The sequence below is a fragment of the Haliotis rubra genome, unplaced genomic scaffold (genome assembly GCF_003918875.1).
Source record: "Haliotis rubra isolate DU_JTF1 unplaced genomic scaffold, ASM391887v1 Scf70, whole genome shotgun sequence".
In the NCBI taxonomy this organism is placed as follows: Eukaryota; Metazoa; Mollusca; class Gastropoda; order Lepetellida; family Haliotidae; genus Haliotis; species Haliotis rubra.
The window spans coordinates 683,918-703,258 of NW_025767413.1; the positions used below are offsets into that span (position 1 = coordinate 683,918).

Consider the following 19,341-nt stretch of genomic DNA (forward strand, 5'->3'; position numbering starts at 1 on the left):
CAAAAACATATTATTGTTTCAAATGTGAATTACTTCAGCAAATTAAAAACAACAAGCATGAAATTGAATACTCAGTCACATCCCCAGCCTGTGACATTTGAAAAAAACTTGCAATATTCCACTTATCGGTTTACATCATCAAAATGATATATTTTCTCAAAAAGATTTATAGTGAAAGTGTAAAGTGATACCCGCCTCAAATATATCTTCATATATATCTTATTCATACAAAGCTTCCAAAAGGGAGGTATTTAAAAATATCAGCCAGATAATCGGGCTGGTGGAGATTTATCAGGCTGCCCGACAAGAAAGTTGCCAGCCTCGGGCAGGCGGGCAGGCCATTTCGATCACTGCCCCCAACCCCTTATCGTCCTGAAAGTTTATCAAATGACCACTAAAACTCTCGTCAAAGGAGCGTAAATGTACTGTGCAAACCCCAACCCCCCACCTTCTTCTTAACAAGCTGTATCCACCCCTGAGCTGTGGCCACATATTTTCACACGTACCTTGATAGACCATTATGTAATTGTTGTTGCAGTCACTAGCGTCTCCAAGATCAACATCCACAAATGACAACAGCACTTTGGGCCCGACCCATTTGGCACGCACCGTCCAGGTCGCGTTCATATCCCTGAAAATAACGGCCCCCATATTAACAGTGTATCAAATTCAAATAAGTCACAGCTAAAACCTTTTAGTGTGTCAAGATGAACATGATTTTAAATCTTGCATCTAAAGGATATGTTTTTTGTAATTACTACGCACTGCACATTGTATATCGGGATGTTCTAACAACCATTGTATGTAAATCTGGTTCACAAACTTAATACACAAAACGTCAAAGATAAGATCCTCAAACGTAGAAAAAAGAACTATTTCCCATAACTCCAACAAGATGTCGCGTATTGTTTAGTCAAACTATTAAGGTGAATTGATAAGGTAGTCCCAACCGAAAGTTCCATGAGCAGAGAGCACGGTTCAAGTTGCATTCACATCTCGGAATACAATTACTGCCATGTTAAATGAACAAAAAAGGTCACTTAAATCGATGTGCATAGAATCCTAAATAGGCCTGATAAGATTTGAATACAATGTGTTCTTGTCAGATCACTTGATCCTGTTCTGTCCACTGATCGGTTGACATGCTATATGGCAGGTTTCACCATCAACAGTTGTGTCCCTTACTTCACTTCGCCATCCGGGAATCGTGGCGACAGCAAGGTCGATGCAGGTGGAACTTTAATTACACGGTTCAAGGGCGGCGTGTCTGAAACAAGAAGATATTACTGATCAGTATTTGTACTACTAATATTGTTTGTAAGAGATAGGTCATAACCGCGTTGGTGACAATATTCAGCTGGGGGTTGGGGGTTGGGTGTGTGTCAGCATTTGTGTACATTTACTTATGTTTAAAATTATGCTTAGAATTATGGGAAGGGAAGGGGGGTGTCATTCACATTGTACATGCTTCTCCATAAATATCATCGTCACCCCCCTAGCCATAAATAATGAACGGTCCCTAATAACGATGTACACGTCACATGTCTTGGGAATGCATCTTTTAATATGCAAAGACAAACTGAAATAATTCACTTCTGAAAGTGACAGTTGCTTTTAGAATACATAGGAATGGAAACTTGCAAATATCTGTATCTATGCACCAGCATTACGTAACAGAAACAGTGCTATTTATAATAGACATTGCAGCATTAAATAGTTGTCTGTCCCTGAACAATTTTATTTTCCCTTCTACCCAGAAAAAAACCCCGAAATGATGTTCCAAGTCTAGATGTTCTTTTGGGGTCAGGAATCTGCATCTTCAATATAAAAAAAAAAATTCGGTTCTATCAAAATTGAATAATATTTTTAGAGACTAAGCGTTATTCTGGTTGGTCGTTTTTAGATGATTATCGTTATTTACATTTCGAATTTCAAAAACAGTTCGTGATCTCTCGAGAAGATCAAAAAGCCTACTCATTTAAAAAAGTGTGTTTTTATTTCAGCCAGCAGGCTATATCCCATCGTCACAAACCACAGACAAATTTTACTTAATTAAAGATTTCTCTATTACGGTATGCATGGATATTCATAGTAAACATAGTTTCCTTTTGTTAAGTTCATTATCAGTACTATGTTCCTTATCATAAGAAATGTTGGAGGCTTATTTATAATTATTCATACATATTTTATTGTAAATAGAGCCGAAAACAAAAAAATGTAATCACGTTTTTACCAAACGATTTATAGTAACCCGCCCCTTGATTCTAGCATCGGGATATATCTATAAAAACAATAATTTTGTCATATCTTTTCTCGATAAGCAGTGTGTTATCCATAAGTCGAGGTCATGTAATCAAAAGATTTCTTTTTTCTCGAACACCTGGTGTCACCACTGATTTTCAGTGAGACTGCTTATTTTACACCGTGACGTTTATATTTACACCGTGTCTCTTCGTATCCAAATATAAAGCCTGCTGTATCAAGCACGGTCAGCTGATCATAGCTGTCTGTTTTAAACATCACGGTGAGAGATGCCTCTTGACTTGTAAAGGTAGGCTTGTCCGTTCCAAACACTGTTCCAAGCAAGTAGCCGCCGGTTGTGTTACCTGACACGGTACAGAAAAAAAGTAACGAGAAATAATTGGGGCTTGGTCGAAGAGGCAATGATTTATGGTTCAATTATACAAAAATGTGTCTTTCATGAGATGTTCTGACTAGTATGCGAAGGACCAACCATTATGAAGTTTGTTTGTTGTTTAGTCAGCGATTTTTCAGCTATATGACGTCGGTTTGTGACTAATTTAGCTTGGACCACACAATACAGTGACTGACATCATGAGCATCAATCTACGCAATATGGATGCAATGATATGTGTCAACTAAGTCAGCGAGTCCGACCAACCGATCCCGTTAGTCGCCTCTTGCGACAAGCATAGTTTGCTGTTGACTAATTCTAACCGGGATCTTCAAGGGTGAAAACATGGACGGACCCTAATGGTCTTCACGTGGCAGCAGAGTCTAGACTAGTGGTCTTCACATGGCAGTAGAGTCTAGACTAGTGGTCTTCACATGGCAGTAGAGTCTAGACTAGTGGTCTTCACATGACAGTAGAGTCTAGACTAGTGGTCTTCACATGGCAGTAGAGTCTAGACTAGTGGTCTTCACATGGCAGTAGAGTCTAGACTAGTGGTCTTCACATGGCAGTAGAGTCTAGAGTAGTGGTCTTCACATGGCAGTAGAGTCTAGACTAGTGGTCTTTACATGGCAGTAGAATCTAGACTAGTGGTCTTCACATGGCAGCAGAGTCTAGACTAGTGAACAATTATCAAACGTTTGCCATTTCCATTTTTATCAGGAATGTCTCATTTCAAATCTCCCCCAGCTCGCTGACGCTCACAAATATACTTTATATTTACAATTCATCTACCTGCCGCCTTTTGCGAACAAGTTGTGAATGTAGAATGTCTGTCGTTACTGAGTGCAAACTGAGCTGAACCATACATACCGTCATATACAACCACCTTATCACCAAGCGAGGAAAGTATTTTGTACAGCTCTACTGCTAAAAATGTCAGCTTGACGTGTCCCTCCGGATTTTCAGCTGAAATGGTCCAGACACATTTGAAGGAGCTGAAACACAATCGGCCAAATCTAAATATTTGTTGTCTGGAAGGGACAAATAGCGAGTCTTTGCAGGTGTGTATGATTCAGGTAAGCCAGTGAATAGGGGTGAAACGGTACGCTCTTACTATTGCGCTACAAGGCAATACGGTACGTTTTGCAGTACAAGGCCTGGTTCGGTCCGTTTCGGTTGGGTATATGAGATATGATCATAATGCAGAAATTGACAAGAGCCAAACCTAGATAGGTTTTGACAAAATGATTCGATTTGTAGACATTTTAGAAAAGGTTTGAAAAGGTTAATAAAATGGCGTTCGAAAACCGAAAATACCGAATATTTGGATTGCATTATGGTATACCGAACCGAAAGCAAAATATGGCAGTGAATATTTTTCTAAATATATCCTTTCATTGCTGCAGAGTAGGAAAGGACGATTTTTCGTAATTATTTCATTACTTAACTCTTCTTGTCACACCCGTTGTGTATAAAAAGGCAAGAAGAGTTCAAATTACCAATTTCGGCAACACGCTTGACTGGGATGAAAATGTAATTGATCCTAAAAAGGACATGCATAGCACTACAACATTGGGGGCGTGGACAATTTAATGGGGAAGATTACTCTTGAAAAAAATTACAAATTATTTCAGCCAAACGTATTATTCTATAATATGGGATATTCACTATTAATATGTCAAATTACATCAAGAGACATATTTGTGAATGCTGAATAGATCAAAAGCCGTGGTAGGTGGGGATGTAACAAAAGGCCGTTCCCCAGGACAACAGCGAATTCCACTTACATGGGGTAGTTGACAGGGTATCCTGGTGATGTAACATTCTGCCTGGTAGAGCTGGCCACTAGGTTCCCCCCGCATGGCTCAGCTGGAAGAGAAAAGGATGGAAAAGTTGCTTCTAATACTGATCACTTACGGGTCGCCGATAAACATTTGAAACTCGAGCCACTAACCAATATATTTCATTGTAAACAGTTTACAACACTTTGACTGTTGACCACGTTATAACGTTAACACCTGTGGTTTTCACAGTGAGTTTAGTTTTACTCCGCACTCGGCAATATTCCTGCTGTATAATCGAGTCAGAACAGACAGACAATCCAGTGATCAACAGCATGAGCATCGATATACGCAATTATGATACGATGACATGTGTCAACCAGACAGCGAGGCTGACCACCCGATCCCGTTAGTCACCTCTTACGACAAAAATGGGTTACTGAAGAATCAATTCTAACCCGGATATTCACGGGTGGTTTTCACAGAAAGGTACAGGGATGCAACCACCAGGTAATATACAGTATGTTTCAGCTTCTGTGTCTTCAGGGATGTACGTTTGTCGTAAACAGAAGAAAGAATGTCCAGATGCCATTTTCAAATTACTAGATAATGGTAGCAGAACAAATCCTACAGTAAAAGGGATTTTTAGAAGAAGTGGATGCAAAGATCTATATTTTTAGAACTGGTACGAATCTCCCAGAATACGTACTTTTGTAGGGTGAGGTGAGGTGAGGTGAAATTGGGTTTAACTTCGTACTTGAGAATACCCCACTCAGACACATTATACTGACTCCGAGCCGACCAGTCCTTGTTGTACCCATTAATGCCGAGCGCCAGGCAGGGACCAACAAGTACCATATTTTAACCTCTTTTGGTATGACAGGGTCGGGGATCGAACCCGCGACCTTCCGCTCTCCGGGTGGACGCTCTAACCACTACACCACGGAGGCGGTCACTTTTGTAGGGTCTGTGAAAAAGACGAACATAAAGCAATATTATTACTTTATATAACTGTTGCAATTATGACTACACCTGTTGTGTTGTAATACTTCAGCTTAAAGCCTGATTTTGTATTTCTGTCCCTCAACGATCTGAACTCCACCATTGCCGAACGCCCGTACACATAGAATGATTTCAGCTCCCCGCAAGCCGTCCCAACAAGCTTCTTGGTTGACAATATCCCTGAAACAGTGTTCATTAGAATGGTTAGAACCAATTCCAAAAGTACAATCCCTATATTGAAAACACAAGAAGACTTAACAGTGAATGAAATACATGCCACCGAAGTTGCAGGGTGGATTATTTCAAGACTCGGAGAACACCTGGTGTCATCACTATAATAGTAGGGATTCATAAACACAGGTTCATGATATGGTCCGAACTGAACACCCGGTATCAGCACTATTATAGTATTGAATCATAAACACAAGTTCATGATATGGTCCGAAGTGAACACCTGGTGTCATCACTATAATAGTAGTGATTCATAAACACAAGTTCATGATATGGTCCGAACTGAACACCCGGTATCATCACTATAATAGTAGTGATTCATTAACACAAGGTCATGATATGGTCCGAACTGAACACCTGGTGTCATCACTATAATGGTAGTGATTCATAAACACAGGTTCATGATATGGTCCGAACTGAACAGATTCTGAATGTGGAAGGGGGTTTGTCGCATTTATTCAAGTTCCAACCCGCCATATTCTGTGTGTGATACCTTGTTTCCGACATTTGGAATGACATGGAAAGATTGAAACTCTTTTTTAATCCATACATGTACATTCAACTATTACTAAGTTTCAACACTGAGCCTCACATACATTGAATGATGTTTAACACTACAGTCTGTCAATCCAACTTTTGGGACACCCCTTTAGTCAAATATCTTCCAAATAACGCCAACTGACCACATGCCATTAACGTATATCTTAATATCCAGAATAATAACAGAAAATTTAATGATAGTTACTTAAGTAACTTTGTCCCCAGTGACCAACAAAGTTAAAACTATTTTTTGTCATTACGTCATAGGGGATCATTAAGATATACGTTAATGGCATGTGGTCAGTTGGTGTTATTTGGAAGATATTTGACAGAAGGGGTGTCCCAAAAGTTGGGTTGACAGACTATAGTGTCTAATTGTTTCACAAAATACAAATTGCCGATTTAGGTGTATTTTATATAATAGTTACCATGGTGACAAACAACACAGAATAACAAAACAAAATCAGAAAAAGGGGGAAGATGTGCAGCTTTCAAGTGCATGGTAACAACTTACTAAGTCCCATCACAGCCTTCACCTAATGAACTTAACTTTTGGTGGAATACCAATGTTTGGGTGTTAATTAATCAAGGAGATTAGTGAAGGAGATACTTTGACCTCATCATGGCATGTGACGTGAAACAATGCATTGTCCTAAATGAACAAATGCTTCAACCTGAATACTTCCCAAAAAGCCCCCATTAACGGCATAATTGATAAGCTGTAATTTACGTGAGCACACATTATCGGTTTCAGAAAAATGGCCTACCATCATATACCCTGATGACATCTGTCGAACATCCTTGCGTGTCCACATCCACTTCCAAGATATCTATCCGGATTGCGTCAATCTGGGGGTTTGGAGCGTCTATTGTCCATCGACATTCAAGGTAACTGCGGAAAAGAGTGAAAGAAAGGAAATATTCGTAAATGATGTACTTTCATTACTACATCTGTGATATAATGGTTAGGAAATTACAATATCGACACCTGAAATATGCCCAGTAAACGATTCACTATTTGGCTTGATTTGTAAAAGCTGATGCATTCAGAGCAGGACTTTATGTTTCACTTAAAAATACACCCTTGCACCTACTCCCAACCCTGTAGCATATATGGAAACATAAAACATATCAAGAAATAGAATTTTTCTGCAGCCGATTTGAGTCGATTTCGACAAGGCAATAGAAAATTGGACATCTAATTTGAGACAGGAGATACAGGAGCGACTTTGAGACAGGCGATATATTGGAACGTCTTTGAGACAGGAGAAATTGCAACTACTTAGAGAGGAGATACTGAAACTACTTAGAGACAGGAGATATTGGAACTACTTAGAGACAGGAGATATTGGAACTACTTAGAGACAGAAGATACTGGAACTACTTAGAGACAGAAGATACTGGAACTACTTAGAGACAGGAGATATTAGAACTACTTAGAGACAGGAGATATTAGAACTACTTAGAGACAGGAGATATTAGAACTACTTAGAGACAGGGGATATTGGAACTACTGTGACACAGGAGATATTGGAACGATGTACTTTGACACAGGAGATATTGGAACTACTTAGACTAGAGACAGGAGATACTGGAACTACTTTGAGACAGGAGATATTGGAACTACTTTGAGACAGGAGATATTGGAACTACTTTGAGACAGGAAATATTGGAACTACATTAAGACAGGAGATACTGGAACTACCTAGAGACAGGAGATATTGGAACTACTTAGAGACAGGAGATATTGGAACTACTTAGAGACAGGAGATATTGGAACTACAGTGAGACAGGAGATATTGGAACTACTTTGAGACAGGAGATATTGGAACTACTTAGAGACAGAAGATACTGGAACTACTTAGTGACAGAAGATACTGGAACTACTTAGAGACAGGAGATATTAGAACTACTTAGAGACAGGAGATATTAGAACTACTTAGAGACAGGGGATATTGGAACTACTGTGACACAGGAGATATTGGAACGATGTACTTTGACACAGGAGATATTGGAACTACTTAGACTAGAGACAGGAGATACTGGAACTACTTTGAGACAGGAGATATTGGAACTACTTTGAGACAGGAGATATTGGAACTACTTTGAGACAGGAAATATTGGAACTACATTAAGACAGGAGATACTGGAACTACCTAGAGACAGGAGATATTGGAACTACTTAGAGACAGGAGATATTGGAACTACTTAGAGACAGGAGATATTGGATCTACTTAGAGACAGGAGATATTGGAACTACTTTGAGACAGGAGATATTGGAACTACTTAGAGACAGGAAATATTGGAACTACTTAGTGACAGGAGATATTGGAACTACTTTGAGACAGGAGATATTGGAACTACATTAAGACAGGAGATACATGAACTACTTTGAGACAGGAGATATTGGAACTACTTAGAGACAGGAGATACTGGAACTACTTAGAGACAGGAGATATTGGAACTACTTAGAGACAGGAGATACTGGAACTACTTAGAGACAGGAGATACTGGAACTACTTAGAGACAGAAGATATAGGAACTACTTTGAGACTGGAGATATTGGAACTACTTTGAGACAGGAGATATTGGAACTACTTTGAGACAGGAGATATTGGAACTACAGTGAGACAGGAGATATTGGAACTACATTAAGACAGGAGATACTGGAACTACTTTGAGACAGGAGATATTGGAACTACTTTGAGACAGGAGATATTGGAACTACAGTGAGACAGGAGATATTGGAACTACATTAAGACAGGAGATACTGGAACTATTTTGAGACAGGGGATATTGGAACTACTTTGAGACAGGAGATATTGGAACTACTTAGAGACAGGAGACATTGGAACTACTTAGAGACTGGAGATATTGGAACGTGTTGGAACGGAGATAACTGAAATCCCAGATGCATTGGAGCGGAATGAAGTAGATGAAGCCGTACCTTGGGAAAGGATTTGGGTAGCCCGGTGTCATGAGAAATTGCTCCTCTGGTGCTGCCTTAAGATCTTCACTTCCGCATTTATCCTCTGAATGGAAATCATCAACAAAATCACAATATATTTCAAGCAGCGTCTGTACATTCGAAACACATATAACTGGACACCTTTAACTGGCTATATACGTCACTGACCAAGCTATTCGTGTGCTCTTTCTTAACGCAGTATAAAGCAATATTCAAGCAACACGGTACAAATGACCGTATCACCGGTTTCGACCACTCGATCCTTTCAGTCTTCTCCAATGAAAAGCAGGGATTGCCTGGGACTAAGAATCGCAACAGAGCCTGCGGTATCTGTATTCATGAAATATATGACAGAGATCTTGTGTGAACTAAATATATAAATCCGCCATATATGACACACACACACATACATATATATACCCATGCCAATAATGGTTGTCACCCCCCTACCCACCCCTACCACACACACCTCCCCCACCCCTTCTCCAATTAAAAATTGAAGGGGTGACAACCATTATTGCCATGAGTATATATATGTATGTATGTATGTATGTATGTATGTATGTATGTATGTATGTATGTATGTATGTATGTGTGTATGTATGTATGTACATGTATGTATGTATGTATTTGTGTGTGTGTGTGTGTGTGTGTGTGTATGTATGTGCATGTATGTATGTATGTGTGTGTGTGTGTGTGTATGTATATGTGTGTGTGTGTGTGTGTGTGTGTGTGTGTGTGTGTGTGTGTATGTATGTATGTATGTATGTATGTATGTATGTATGTATGTCCAAACATGTGTATGTCTAACCTTCGACAGCTCTGTACCTCACACGGACACTACGATTATTAGATACTTCCAGCTGCACAATGGCTACTGAACTCCAGCTTTGGTAGACGTTGATTCTTCCCGGACACCATGTAACATTAATTCGCGGGTGGTCTGAAACAGAATGGCAAACATGTTCGAATTCCGTTATGGGCGGTGGAGTAGTCTAGGGGTTAAAGCGTTAAGACCCGGGTTCGATTCCCAACATGGTTACAATGTGTGAAGCCCATTTCTGGTGTCCCCCGCCGTGATGTTGCTGGAACATTGCTAAAAGGGGTGCAAATTCAACTGGCTCACTAACACAAATTCCGTCAACATCTTAGGACGATCAAAGTGAAGAATGTAAACAAGAGTACAGCTTACCATTACTCAATATGGTAGTGAGCAACGATTTCTGGCTACGATGACCCGCAATCATTAAGTAGTGAGAGTGGGTTAGTGAGTTTAGTTTTACGCCGCACTCAGCAATATTCCAGCTATATCGCGGCGGTCTATAAATAATCGAGTCTGGGCCAGACAATCCAGTGATCAGCATGAGCATCAATCTACGCAATTTGGATGCGATGACATGTGACAACCACGTCAGCGAGCCTGACTACCCGATCCCGTTAGTCGCATCGTAGAACAAGCATGGGTTACCGAAGATCAATTCTCACCCGGACCATAACGGGCCAATAAATTAAGTAACAACACCTGACCATCAGATCCCATTTTGTCGCCTTCAACAAGCATGGTTGGCTGGGAACCATTTCGTCGCCTTCAACAAGCATGGTTGGCTTGGAACCATTTTGTCGCCTTCAACAAGCATGGTTGGCTGGGAACCATTTTAAAGGTGGAATCCCTTGTGTGACAACCAGAAAGCATGACTACTGAGTCAGGTCATTGTCAAGTAATCAGCAATAAAAGTCCATCCAGTTGTTACTTCATGACTAACGCGTCATCTTCACTGTTCAATTCTAAAGCTGTGAAAATGCTAAGAATACTTGCCAAATTCAAGAAATGTGATCTTTGCGTCTTCACACGTGTTGCTGACGATGCCAGCGGTTTCTACGGATAAACGGACTCGTTGACCCTTCCGCGCACGCACGTACCAGGTACATTTGATTGATCTATGGGAGAGGAATATATCTGATTGCATGAAGACATCACAAAACAGACCCTTCATACTAGAGTGGCATTATTTGCACTAACTTCTATACAGAAGACAAACACAGTTATATTTTCACTCCTGTGGCACTGTTACATCCAAACATATTATTTTTAGAACAAACCCGAAATTTGAAACGAAGACAAATCGGTTTTGGCAGGACCAAAAACAATAATAATGTTTTGTTTGATTGTTTTGTTTTGGGTTTTGTTTTTGTTTGATTGTTGTTGTTGTTGTTTTGTGTGTGTTTGTGTGTGTGTGTGTGTGTGTGTGTGTGTGTGTGTGTGTGTGTGTGTGTGTGTGTGTGTGTGTGTGTGTGTGTGTGTGTGTGTGTGTGTGTTTGGGTTTTTTTGGCTTTTGTAAATTAATCAGAAACTAAAATGGGCAATCATTAAATAGAATGAGAATAATGTTCCATATTATTTTAAAGAAATAGCTGGCGTGTAAATTTTCTGAATGTTATGTGCCATGAGTGTTTGTCTTCTGTCACTAGATGAAACACACTTCGTCATTTAATTTTAGATAAAACAATCTTTTAAGCCAAATGTCACTTTAGCCTATTGCATTGCACTTACTATTCTGTCTCATAAAAACCTTTGTAATTTTATGTACAACCTCATAATATGTATCTAATGTGGAGTTTTGATGGGTTAAAATCTTTCACAAAAATTGAACTCCCACCCTTATATGTCATGTTTAGTATTCTAACCAGCTAATTCCTTCTGAACTACAAGGGCAGATGATTCAAGGGTCTTCAGCGTCACATCATGGCTTCAGTTGTCCGCGTGCAACACGTGGTCTTACAAGTGTACGTTATCGTCGAATTCCTTTATACCGCGGCACACCATATTGTTTCACTATAACGTATCACGATGTTGTTTTTTCATTCTTTATGGTATGTATTGCAGTAAGACGATGTATAGAATATCTAAACTCTCCTCCTCGATTTTGTTTTTCTTTTTTTTTATTTATTGAAAATTCAAAACGTCGAGCTCGAGAAAAGCCCGAGAGGTTTTATAATTAATTTTTCAACTTAAACTTCGGAGTGGTGTTATAACCGATCCTCGCTCCTCGCTCCTCCGGGTATGACAACACCAATGTAAACGAATGACGAGTGTTATATCAAGTTAACTAGCGACAAATAACCATCACACGTGGCGTCCTTGATTACGAATCTAAATAAACAACGGCCCATGTTTACACGTCGAAAGTTTGTTTTGGGTGAAAAATATATACATACACTGCAAAGCTTTTGCCGTGAGCAATAATCCTACTCTCACAAATCAACCTCTAAATTTACCCATTTGCTTTCAATTACAATCAAGTTAAAGATAATCAGGTTTAATGCTATATTCAAACAATCTGAGATCATTTCAAATATTTTTTTGAAAGTTCGAGTATTTTCACGTTACTTCAATTAATTTCGAGTATTTTCACGTTGCTTCAATTAATTTCTCATTGCTTCGAGTATATTCTCGACAGTTCCAGTTTTTAAAAAAATCGAATTTTTACGAAAAAACAATAATTTGAAAATACTCGAAGCAATGAGAAGTTAATAGAAGTAAGAAAATACTCGAAGTAGCGAGAAAATAATTGAAATAACGAGAAAACATAACTGAAATAACGATAAAATAATTGAAATAACGAGAAAATACTCTCAAGCACCGACAAAATAGTCGAAGCAACGAAACGCTATTTTACGCAACAAAACAGCCAGCACTCGACTTTCGTACAAGTTGGAAGTGGAACATCCCAAACCAAAACTTGATTTGTTGTCAACATACTTTACATGCATATCACAAACCAGATTGGTGTATGTCCACTAACTGAAACAAGTCGAATGTGTATTTGTATTTGGTTACTTACACAAGAAAGCCATCAGGATACCCATTAGAAAGTATACTATATTCTGATGTTGAGACAGCGGTCACGGATGGTCCAGAACAGCTAGCTAAACCTGTAACAGTGGGCAACACGTAAAGAATCAGTTGATAACGACATTGCAGCACTCAGTGCTATTTCTGATTACAGGAGGTCCCCAGTACTTCCCCATGTAAGCCTAGCCTCCTTTTGTTTCTCTGTGTTTAACATCTCCCTCCCGCACTGAATTTTCATTCCGACGTAAAATATATCAAAGGTTTTGTCATCTTAATTTTCCCCGCCGCTGTGGAAATATATGTCCTGGTGTGATAAACACATGATAATAGCCTTGGAAATTCTTACAAATATCAGCGCAGCTTGATCTTCCTACGAATAAATTTTCTGAAACGTTTTTCCCAAGAAAAACGACTTTATCTACATTGTAAATGTACATGTATTTTAAGACAATGACAATGTGGTCTGAATTCCGTAACAATAGTGACATTGCCTGTGAAAAATTCTTTTTATTTTCTGTTTCATTTGTTTTCGCCCGCCCACTCCTTAGCTCATTGAGGATGGGGTGAGTGAGGGAGTTTAGTTTTACGCCGCACTCAGCAATATTTCAGCTATATATCGGCAGTCTGTAAATAATCGAGTCTAGACCAGATACTCCAGTGACCAACAGCATGAGCATTGATCTACGTGATGTTATGTGATCGTACTCCATTGGCATGGATCCTGTATCACTACTGTATCACCATCCATTTAACGCTCGGAGACATACGAGGACCGTAACAGTATACTATCAGCACTATTCCTTTGAATGATTTATATTACAAAATATATAGTTGTACAAACGTGATTGACTATATCGTAGAAAAAAGGTGTTGGTGTCCGTCACTTCAGCCGCAGGGTAGCGCACAGTGATGACGTTGCCGGAACTTCTGAAGGTGCTTGTGTAGTTGCGACATATCAAGCCGAGAATGATGCCGGATGAATCTGTGAAGACCAAGCATCAATAGGCTCTCAGCTCTAGACTAAAACATTCTCTGGAACTAGGCTTGATAGGTGTATGTCTGGGTTGAAGTATTTCCAGTATTAAGTCTGAATTGTAAGAATGCCAACCAAACAGCTGAAGTACACCGTAGAAGACCAAAATAACTGTTACCAAGGAGATAAGGGATATCGCATGAACTGAATGATTGTTTTTGGTTTAACGCCGCAATCAGCAATATTTCAGCTATATGGCAGCGGTCTGTAAATAATCGAATCTGGCCCACACAATCCAGTGGTTAACATCAAGAGCATCGATGTACACAGTCGGGATACGATGACGTGGTCAACCAAGTCAGCGATCCTGACCACGCGATCCCGTTAGTCGCCTCTTACGACAAGCATGGGTTACAGAAGCCCAATTCTAACCCGGATATTCTCAGGCAAAAGGGTTATCTGAATGTCTATGGGAATGATAACAGCGCCATCATTCTCTAACGTTACATGTCAACACGTTAGTGACAAAACCCTTATGGCAGCTCGGCATTCAGCCAACAAGTTTGTGTGTACGCTTATGAAAACTCGTCTTGCAAGGGCCTCTTTCTTTCCCGGTCCCATATTTGCCCCTCTGCTTGGCGATCTACATAACACACGCATTAACAATAAAATAACTCTTCTATTGAATATGTATATGTGAACCAAAATGGGTTATACATAAAATTTAATCGACATGGCTGGAGGCGTGTCTGTGACGTCATGAGCTACGTACCACCATCATGCACGACGACGCTGTTACTGGCGTCACATGACGGGTGGTCAGTCAAGCTGGCGTTAACGAATATCACTTCCACCGAACCGAAAGGTCCTGAGTTAGTTATTGTCCATGTGCACGTCCCGCTGCTGAAATATGTGTAGAAGTTTCTCTGACATTGAATATAGAATTAAATATAATATATAATCATGGTCGTAAGTGGATAAAGCGCACAATCGTCACGCCAAATGTCCAAGTTCTAGTCCCGTAACGAGTACACTGTGCGGTGTTTATTCCTTGCGTTCGCCTGCTGTGATATACACCCCTATAAGACTACAATCACCATACATTGCAGGGGTGGAAATACCCCATCGCCCGACGTCGCAGTCCAGTGTTTTTATTCTGTCGGACAAGCAAATTTGTATATCACGCTGTACCAGTGTCCAGTTGATTTTCCAATGTTAATTATGTTGTACAACAGGAAAACTGGCCGGTATAGTGGAGCAGCATACATTCATTGTAGCCTGTACGGAATATTAAGCCCATGGATCTATAGTATTTCTATCCTTTAGAGGCAAGTCTAGATAAATGGACAGTGCGGACGCCAGACTGATAGAGGTAGATTTATGGGAGTTTTGTTTAATTATCATTTAAACTATTAATCATTACCTCAGAGACTTGTGCAAGTCTACATGAATTGTTACAAACTCACCAGCCCTCCCACTCACTTATTTGCTCAATCACTCTCGCATTTTTTGACCCAAGAACCTATGTGTTTAGATAAAGATACGCATAATAAACTTAGCATCAGCATCAGCTGTTATTAATGAGCACATGCCCATTCTACACGTGAAGACAGAATGGACGGAGTTACCTTTCAGCAGGGATTTCTTACAATTATGGAAATAAAAGTTTTCGCTGTTATTAAACGCGCTCAAGTATCTCGACGTACATCAATTACATATTTACACAATTATATAACCATACACGCAATACACTGTTGTTTACACAAATAAATGTTCACTGACTTTTCTTGTAATGTTTACTTATTGCGTGTCATTATTATTCTCAACACCAGGGTTGTAGTCTCCTTATCACACAATGAGATTCTTACAATAACCAATGTTTATGAACAGTTTCACTCGAATGTAGAAACAGACTAGTATAAGGGTTCGTTCATAATTTATGGTTTGGGGGTGATTATGATTTAAAGGGGGGTCACCTATTCTTTTCTTTTTTTTTGTCTTTCTTTGTTTTTCTTTCTTTCTTTTTCTTTCTTGTCATTCATATTGTACATGTTTCTCCATAACTATCATCATCACACCACCTACAACCCACCACTAGCCATAAATTATGAAAGGTCCCAAAACAGAATCCGACAGTAATTTGTGCCGCAGTGAGCACTCAGCCAGCTATCTTGACAGCGGATTGTATGTAATCTGGACTCGGCATTGAGTGATCCATAGTTTGAGCAAGGATCCACACTGTCTGTGATGACAAACAGTCGATGAAATCACCTATAGCCAGTCCGTCGATTCAATGGCCGCCTGCCATCAGTATGTCTGGATGCCGTGAACCTATTCTACACACGAATCTACTCAGGGCTCCTATGTATGACTACACTATAGTCATTAGTTACAGGGGAGGGGCGGGGCAGTGGGTCTATCAAGCTTATAGTTGACCTCATCTGGGGAGTGGTTATATATTATAGCAAAGGGAGTACATGCTTCATGAAAATACGGCCGTTAAATGTTATATAGCCTCAAGACTAAGCTCATCAAAACCAGCCTCGCCGCTCCATAAACACGCACGCGCGCGCGCACACACACACACACACAAAACACACACACACACACATCCATCTGCATGTAAGTTTTTCGGAATAATATCGTTTTTACTTTTGATACACATATTAATTACATATTAACAATTGTTAGGACTTTAGTACTCACGCAATATATATAGCTGTTATCGTTTTTGTATGCATCAAGTGGGTAATTTGTGTACATCAAGTAATTTAGTGTATTTCCGAGCCAAAGCATAGCTGATGTTTCATATACACTGGCTTACCTTCCAACGACAGCCGACTTCAACATTCTCTCGGATGTTGCTTGGAGGTCGGCGTCGCAAGACTGGGCTGACAAATAAATATCACGTTATTGTTATACCAAGACTTTACAAAACAAAGACTGCCATTGTACAAACCATACATTTAACAGTTTCATGGGATGTTGAAATTTAATATTTTCATTATCATCTTCATAAATTTCGTTTCCGCATCATCAGCAGCAGCAGCTGTCAATAATGTTACCCCGCCTTTACATTAATGATCATAATAAGGACAGTATTATCCAGTGTTTGTTTCATCAGAGATAAGAGATGGCATTGTGTGGTCTCTGGTTTCATGTGTAAATCAAGCCTAACGGTTTCGTGTCATGTTGCTATAAATAGAAACAGTCATTCGGTACAGATATCAGTATGGACGAACTCAGCACTTCTATTTATTGAAACGGTTTCTTTAAAACTGGACGATAAACCTCAACCGTGTCTCCTCGTTATACAACAGCACCAGAACTGTATCAGTTTCATATGAAATGTTATCAACCAGATCGAGGCGGACCGACCAGGCCGCGCCATATAAACACACAAGGTCAAGGTAACATTGTGTACATGCCCATTGCCACTGGTCGATATCAAATCTACGGATTCAATGAACAATCAACTTGCCTTTTACTGCTGTCGTTGTGAAAAGCAGAAATAACGCCAGATTCATGCATACTCTCATCTTCACACGATGGACGTGAGCACAGCCGAGACGAGGAATGTTTGTTGTCGTCTCTCCGCGTCGAGGTGAAGTAAGGATCGTGGCGACCTGGTAGTCAGTTCATTTGCACTGAGAACGGTTTACCGTATTTTCTCTACTTGACGGAGACACGCTCTGATCAGACCCGTTTGGGATGTCATGACCTAAACTGTTCTATATAATCCGTGTGTTTAATCGAAAGGGTCAATATGTAAAGTAAACTACGTTTCTAACGAACACGCTTATAACGAACTGACGGATATAACGAGTTGTTTTTGTGTCCTGGCCTCTATGTCTCTATGTCTTGCTGTCTATTTTAGTCGAAATGCGTGATGTACTTACGAGAGTGTATAGGATTATTGATGTGCTCGTATATAATAATTTCATAGTTATTGTTAGTATGTGAAGGAAATATATATGTATGAAATGTAAGGGGTGGTGTGGTAGCCTAGTGGTTAAAGTGTTCGATCGTCACGCCAATGACCCAGGTTCGTTTGGGTAGGATGTGTGAAGCCCATTTCTGGTGTCTCGCGCCGTGATATTGCTGGAATATTGTAAACGCGGCGTAAACCAATAAAGACAATATATAGTACATCCTGAAATCATAGACAAGACAAACGTCTCCGGCAGTGTACTCAGTACAGTGAACAAGCCCTGCTCAAAAGGAGCCATCCATTGCGATCTTTGGGGATAGGGATCATCCTAGACTAACAACTAGTCTCTGAAATGAACATATTTTACTGAAAAAAAGTTCATAGTAAAAAAAATATATATATAATGAAAAGGAGCCCTGAGACTTTCTTCATTTTCAGAAGCTGAGGAAATCTAGACTTGCCACATTTTCTAGACTTGCGTGGGCTTTCTTGGATATATTTATTTCAGGGTCTGTACGACAGACTAGGATCATCCATCATTTGGCGATAAGGGAGCATTCATTCGAGTTGAAGGGGTTGGGGGTTATGGTTTGGAGTATAATAATTTTCTATTTTTACCCAGCTGTTCCCACCAAACTACTTATAGGGCACCATCAAACAATCACTATTTCACAAACATCGGGACGTCTTGCCATTGTGTTCACCACAAATTGTTCTTTCATTTCTCAGGATAGTCAAGACTTGGTATCCTTTTACACTGACGTTCTATATATTTCACTACTACTAAGAAACTTATAGTATTCTTTCTTGGCATAATTGTGAGCAAACTAATCACTTCAATAATCTCATTCATCTTATAGATTATGCAATGCTGGAATATTGTAAAAGCGGCAATGGATTATAGATCACTGGCCTCATATGTTTGTATTACATATACATTACTCAGCATTGTTATTCATGTTTTATTTGTAGTGCTTCAAATATGTGTGCGTGTGCGTGCGTGCGTGTGTGTGTGTGTGTGTGTGTGTGTCCACTTGATAATCCCAGCCATTCACCTGATGAAGGAGCAAGCATACACTCAGAAACGCCGTGCTATTCACAATAAAGTTGACATCCATAAATCTTGCATTTTTTAGATTATGCATAGATAATACGAAACTATAGTACATGTATAAATATAGCACATAACAGAAAGACGAAACAACTGTCTGGTCATGCATAGCCCTCGACTCAATACGCCAAGTACAAGATGGGAGAAACCCTTGCTCTGGCGTTACAAGGAGGAACTCCGATCGGCGTCTATCAAGAAATGTGATGAGTATACTATAAAGCTGCACATACATATATTCAGTGTAGTGAGTGTGAGAGTGGTTGAGTTAAGATTTATGTCATTTTGGCAGTGTTTCAGCCATACTGTGACTAGAATA

The 19,341-nt window shown here is 39.7% G+C and overlaps 1 protein-coding gene across 1 annotated transcript in view; it reads right to left on the reverse strand.

Annotated features, from left to right (window-relative positions):
• Positions 1 to 17,607, reverse strand: part of LOC124258838 (cubilin-like) — a 28,479-nt gene extending 10,872 nt beyond the window's left edge. The window contains exons 1-15 of the mRNA XM_046692929.1: positions 17,465 to 17,607; positions 16,808 to 16,874; positions 14,756 to 14,886; positions 13,852 to 13,992; positions 13,000 to 13,090; positions 10,974 to 11,095; positions 9,969 to 10,100; positions 9,137 to 9,221; positions 6,957 to 7,081; positions 5,449 to 5,598; positions 4,423 to 4,504; positions 3,506 to 3,630; positions 2,442 to 2,606; positions 1,186 to 1,267; positions 507 to 631 (exon numbers count right to left, since the gene is read on the reverse strand). Of these exons, the coding sequence (XP_046548885.1) occupies positions 507 to 631; positions 1,186 to 1,267; positions 2,442 to 2,606; positions 3,506 to 3,630; positions 4,423 to 4,504; positions 5,449 to 5,598; positions 6,957 to 7,081; positions 9,137 to 9,221; positions 9,969 to 10,100; positions 10,974 to 11,095; positions 13,000 to 13,090; positions 13,852 to 13,992; positions 14,756 to 14,886; positions 16,808 to 16,874; positions 17,465 to 17,522 (1,681 nt within the window). The 5' untranslated portion in view covers positions 17,523 to 17,607. The remainder of the gene's footprint in view (positions 1 to 506; positions 632 to 1,185; positions 1,268 to 2,441; positions 2,607 to 3,505; positions 3,631 to 4,422; positions 4,505 to 5,448; positions 5,599 to 6,956; positions 7,082 to 9,136; positions 9,222 to 9,968; positions 10,101 to 10,973; positions 11,096 to 12,999; positions 13,091 to 13,851; positions 13,993 to 14,755; positions 14,887 to 16,807; positions 16,875 to 17,464) is intronic.
• Between the last annotated feature and the right edge of the window lie 1,734 nt (positions 17,608 to 19,341).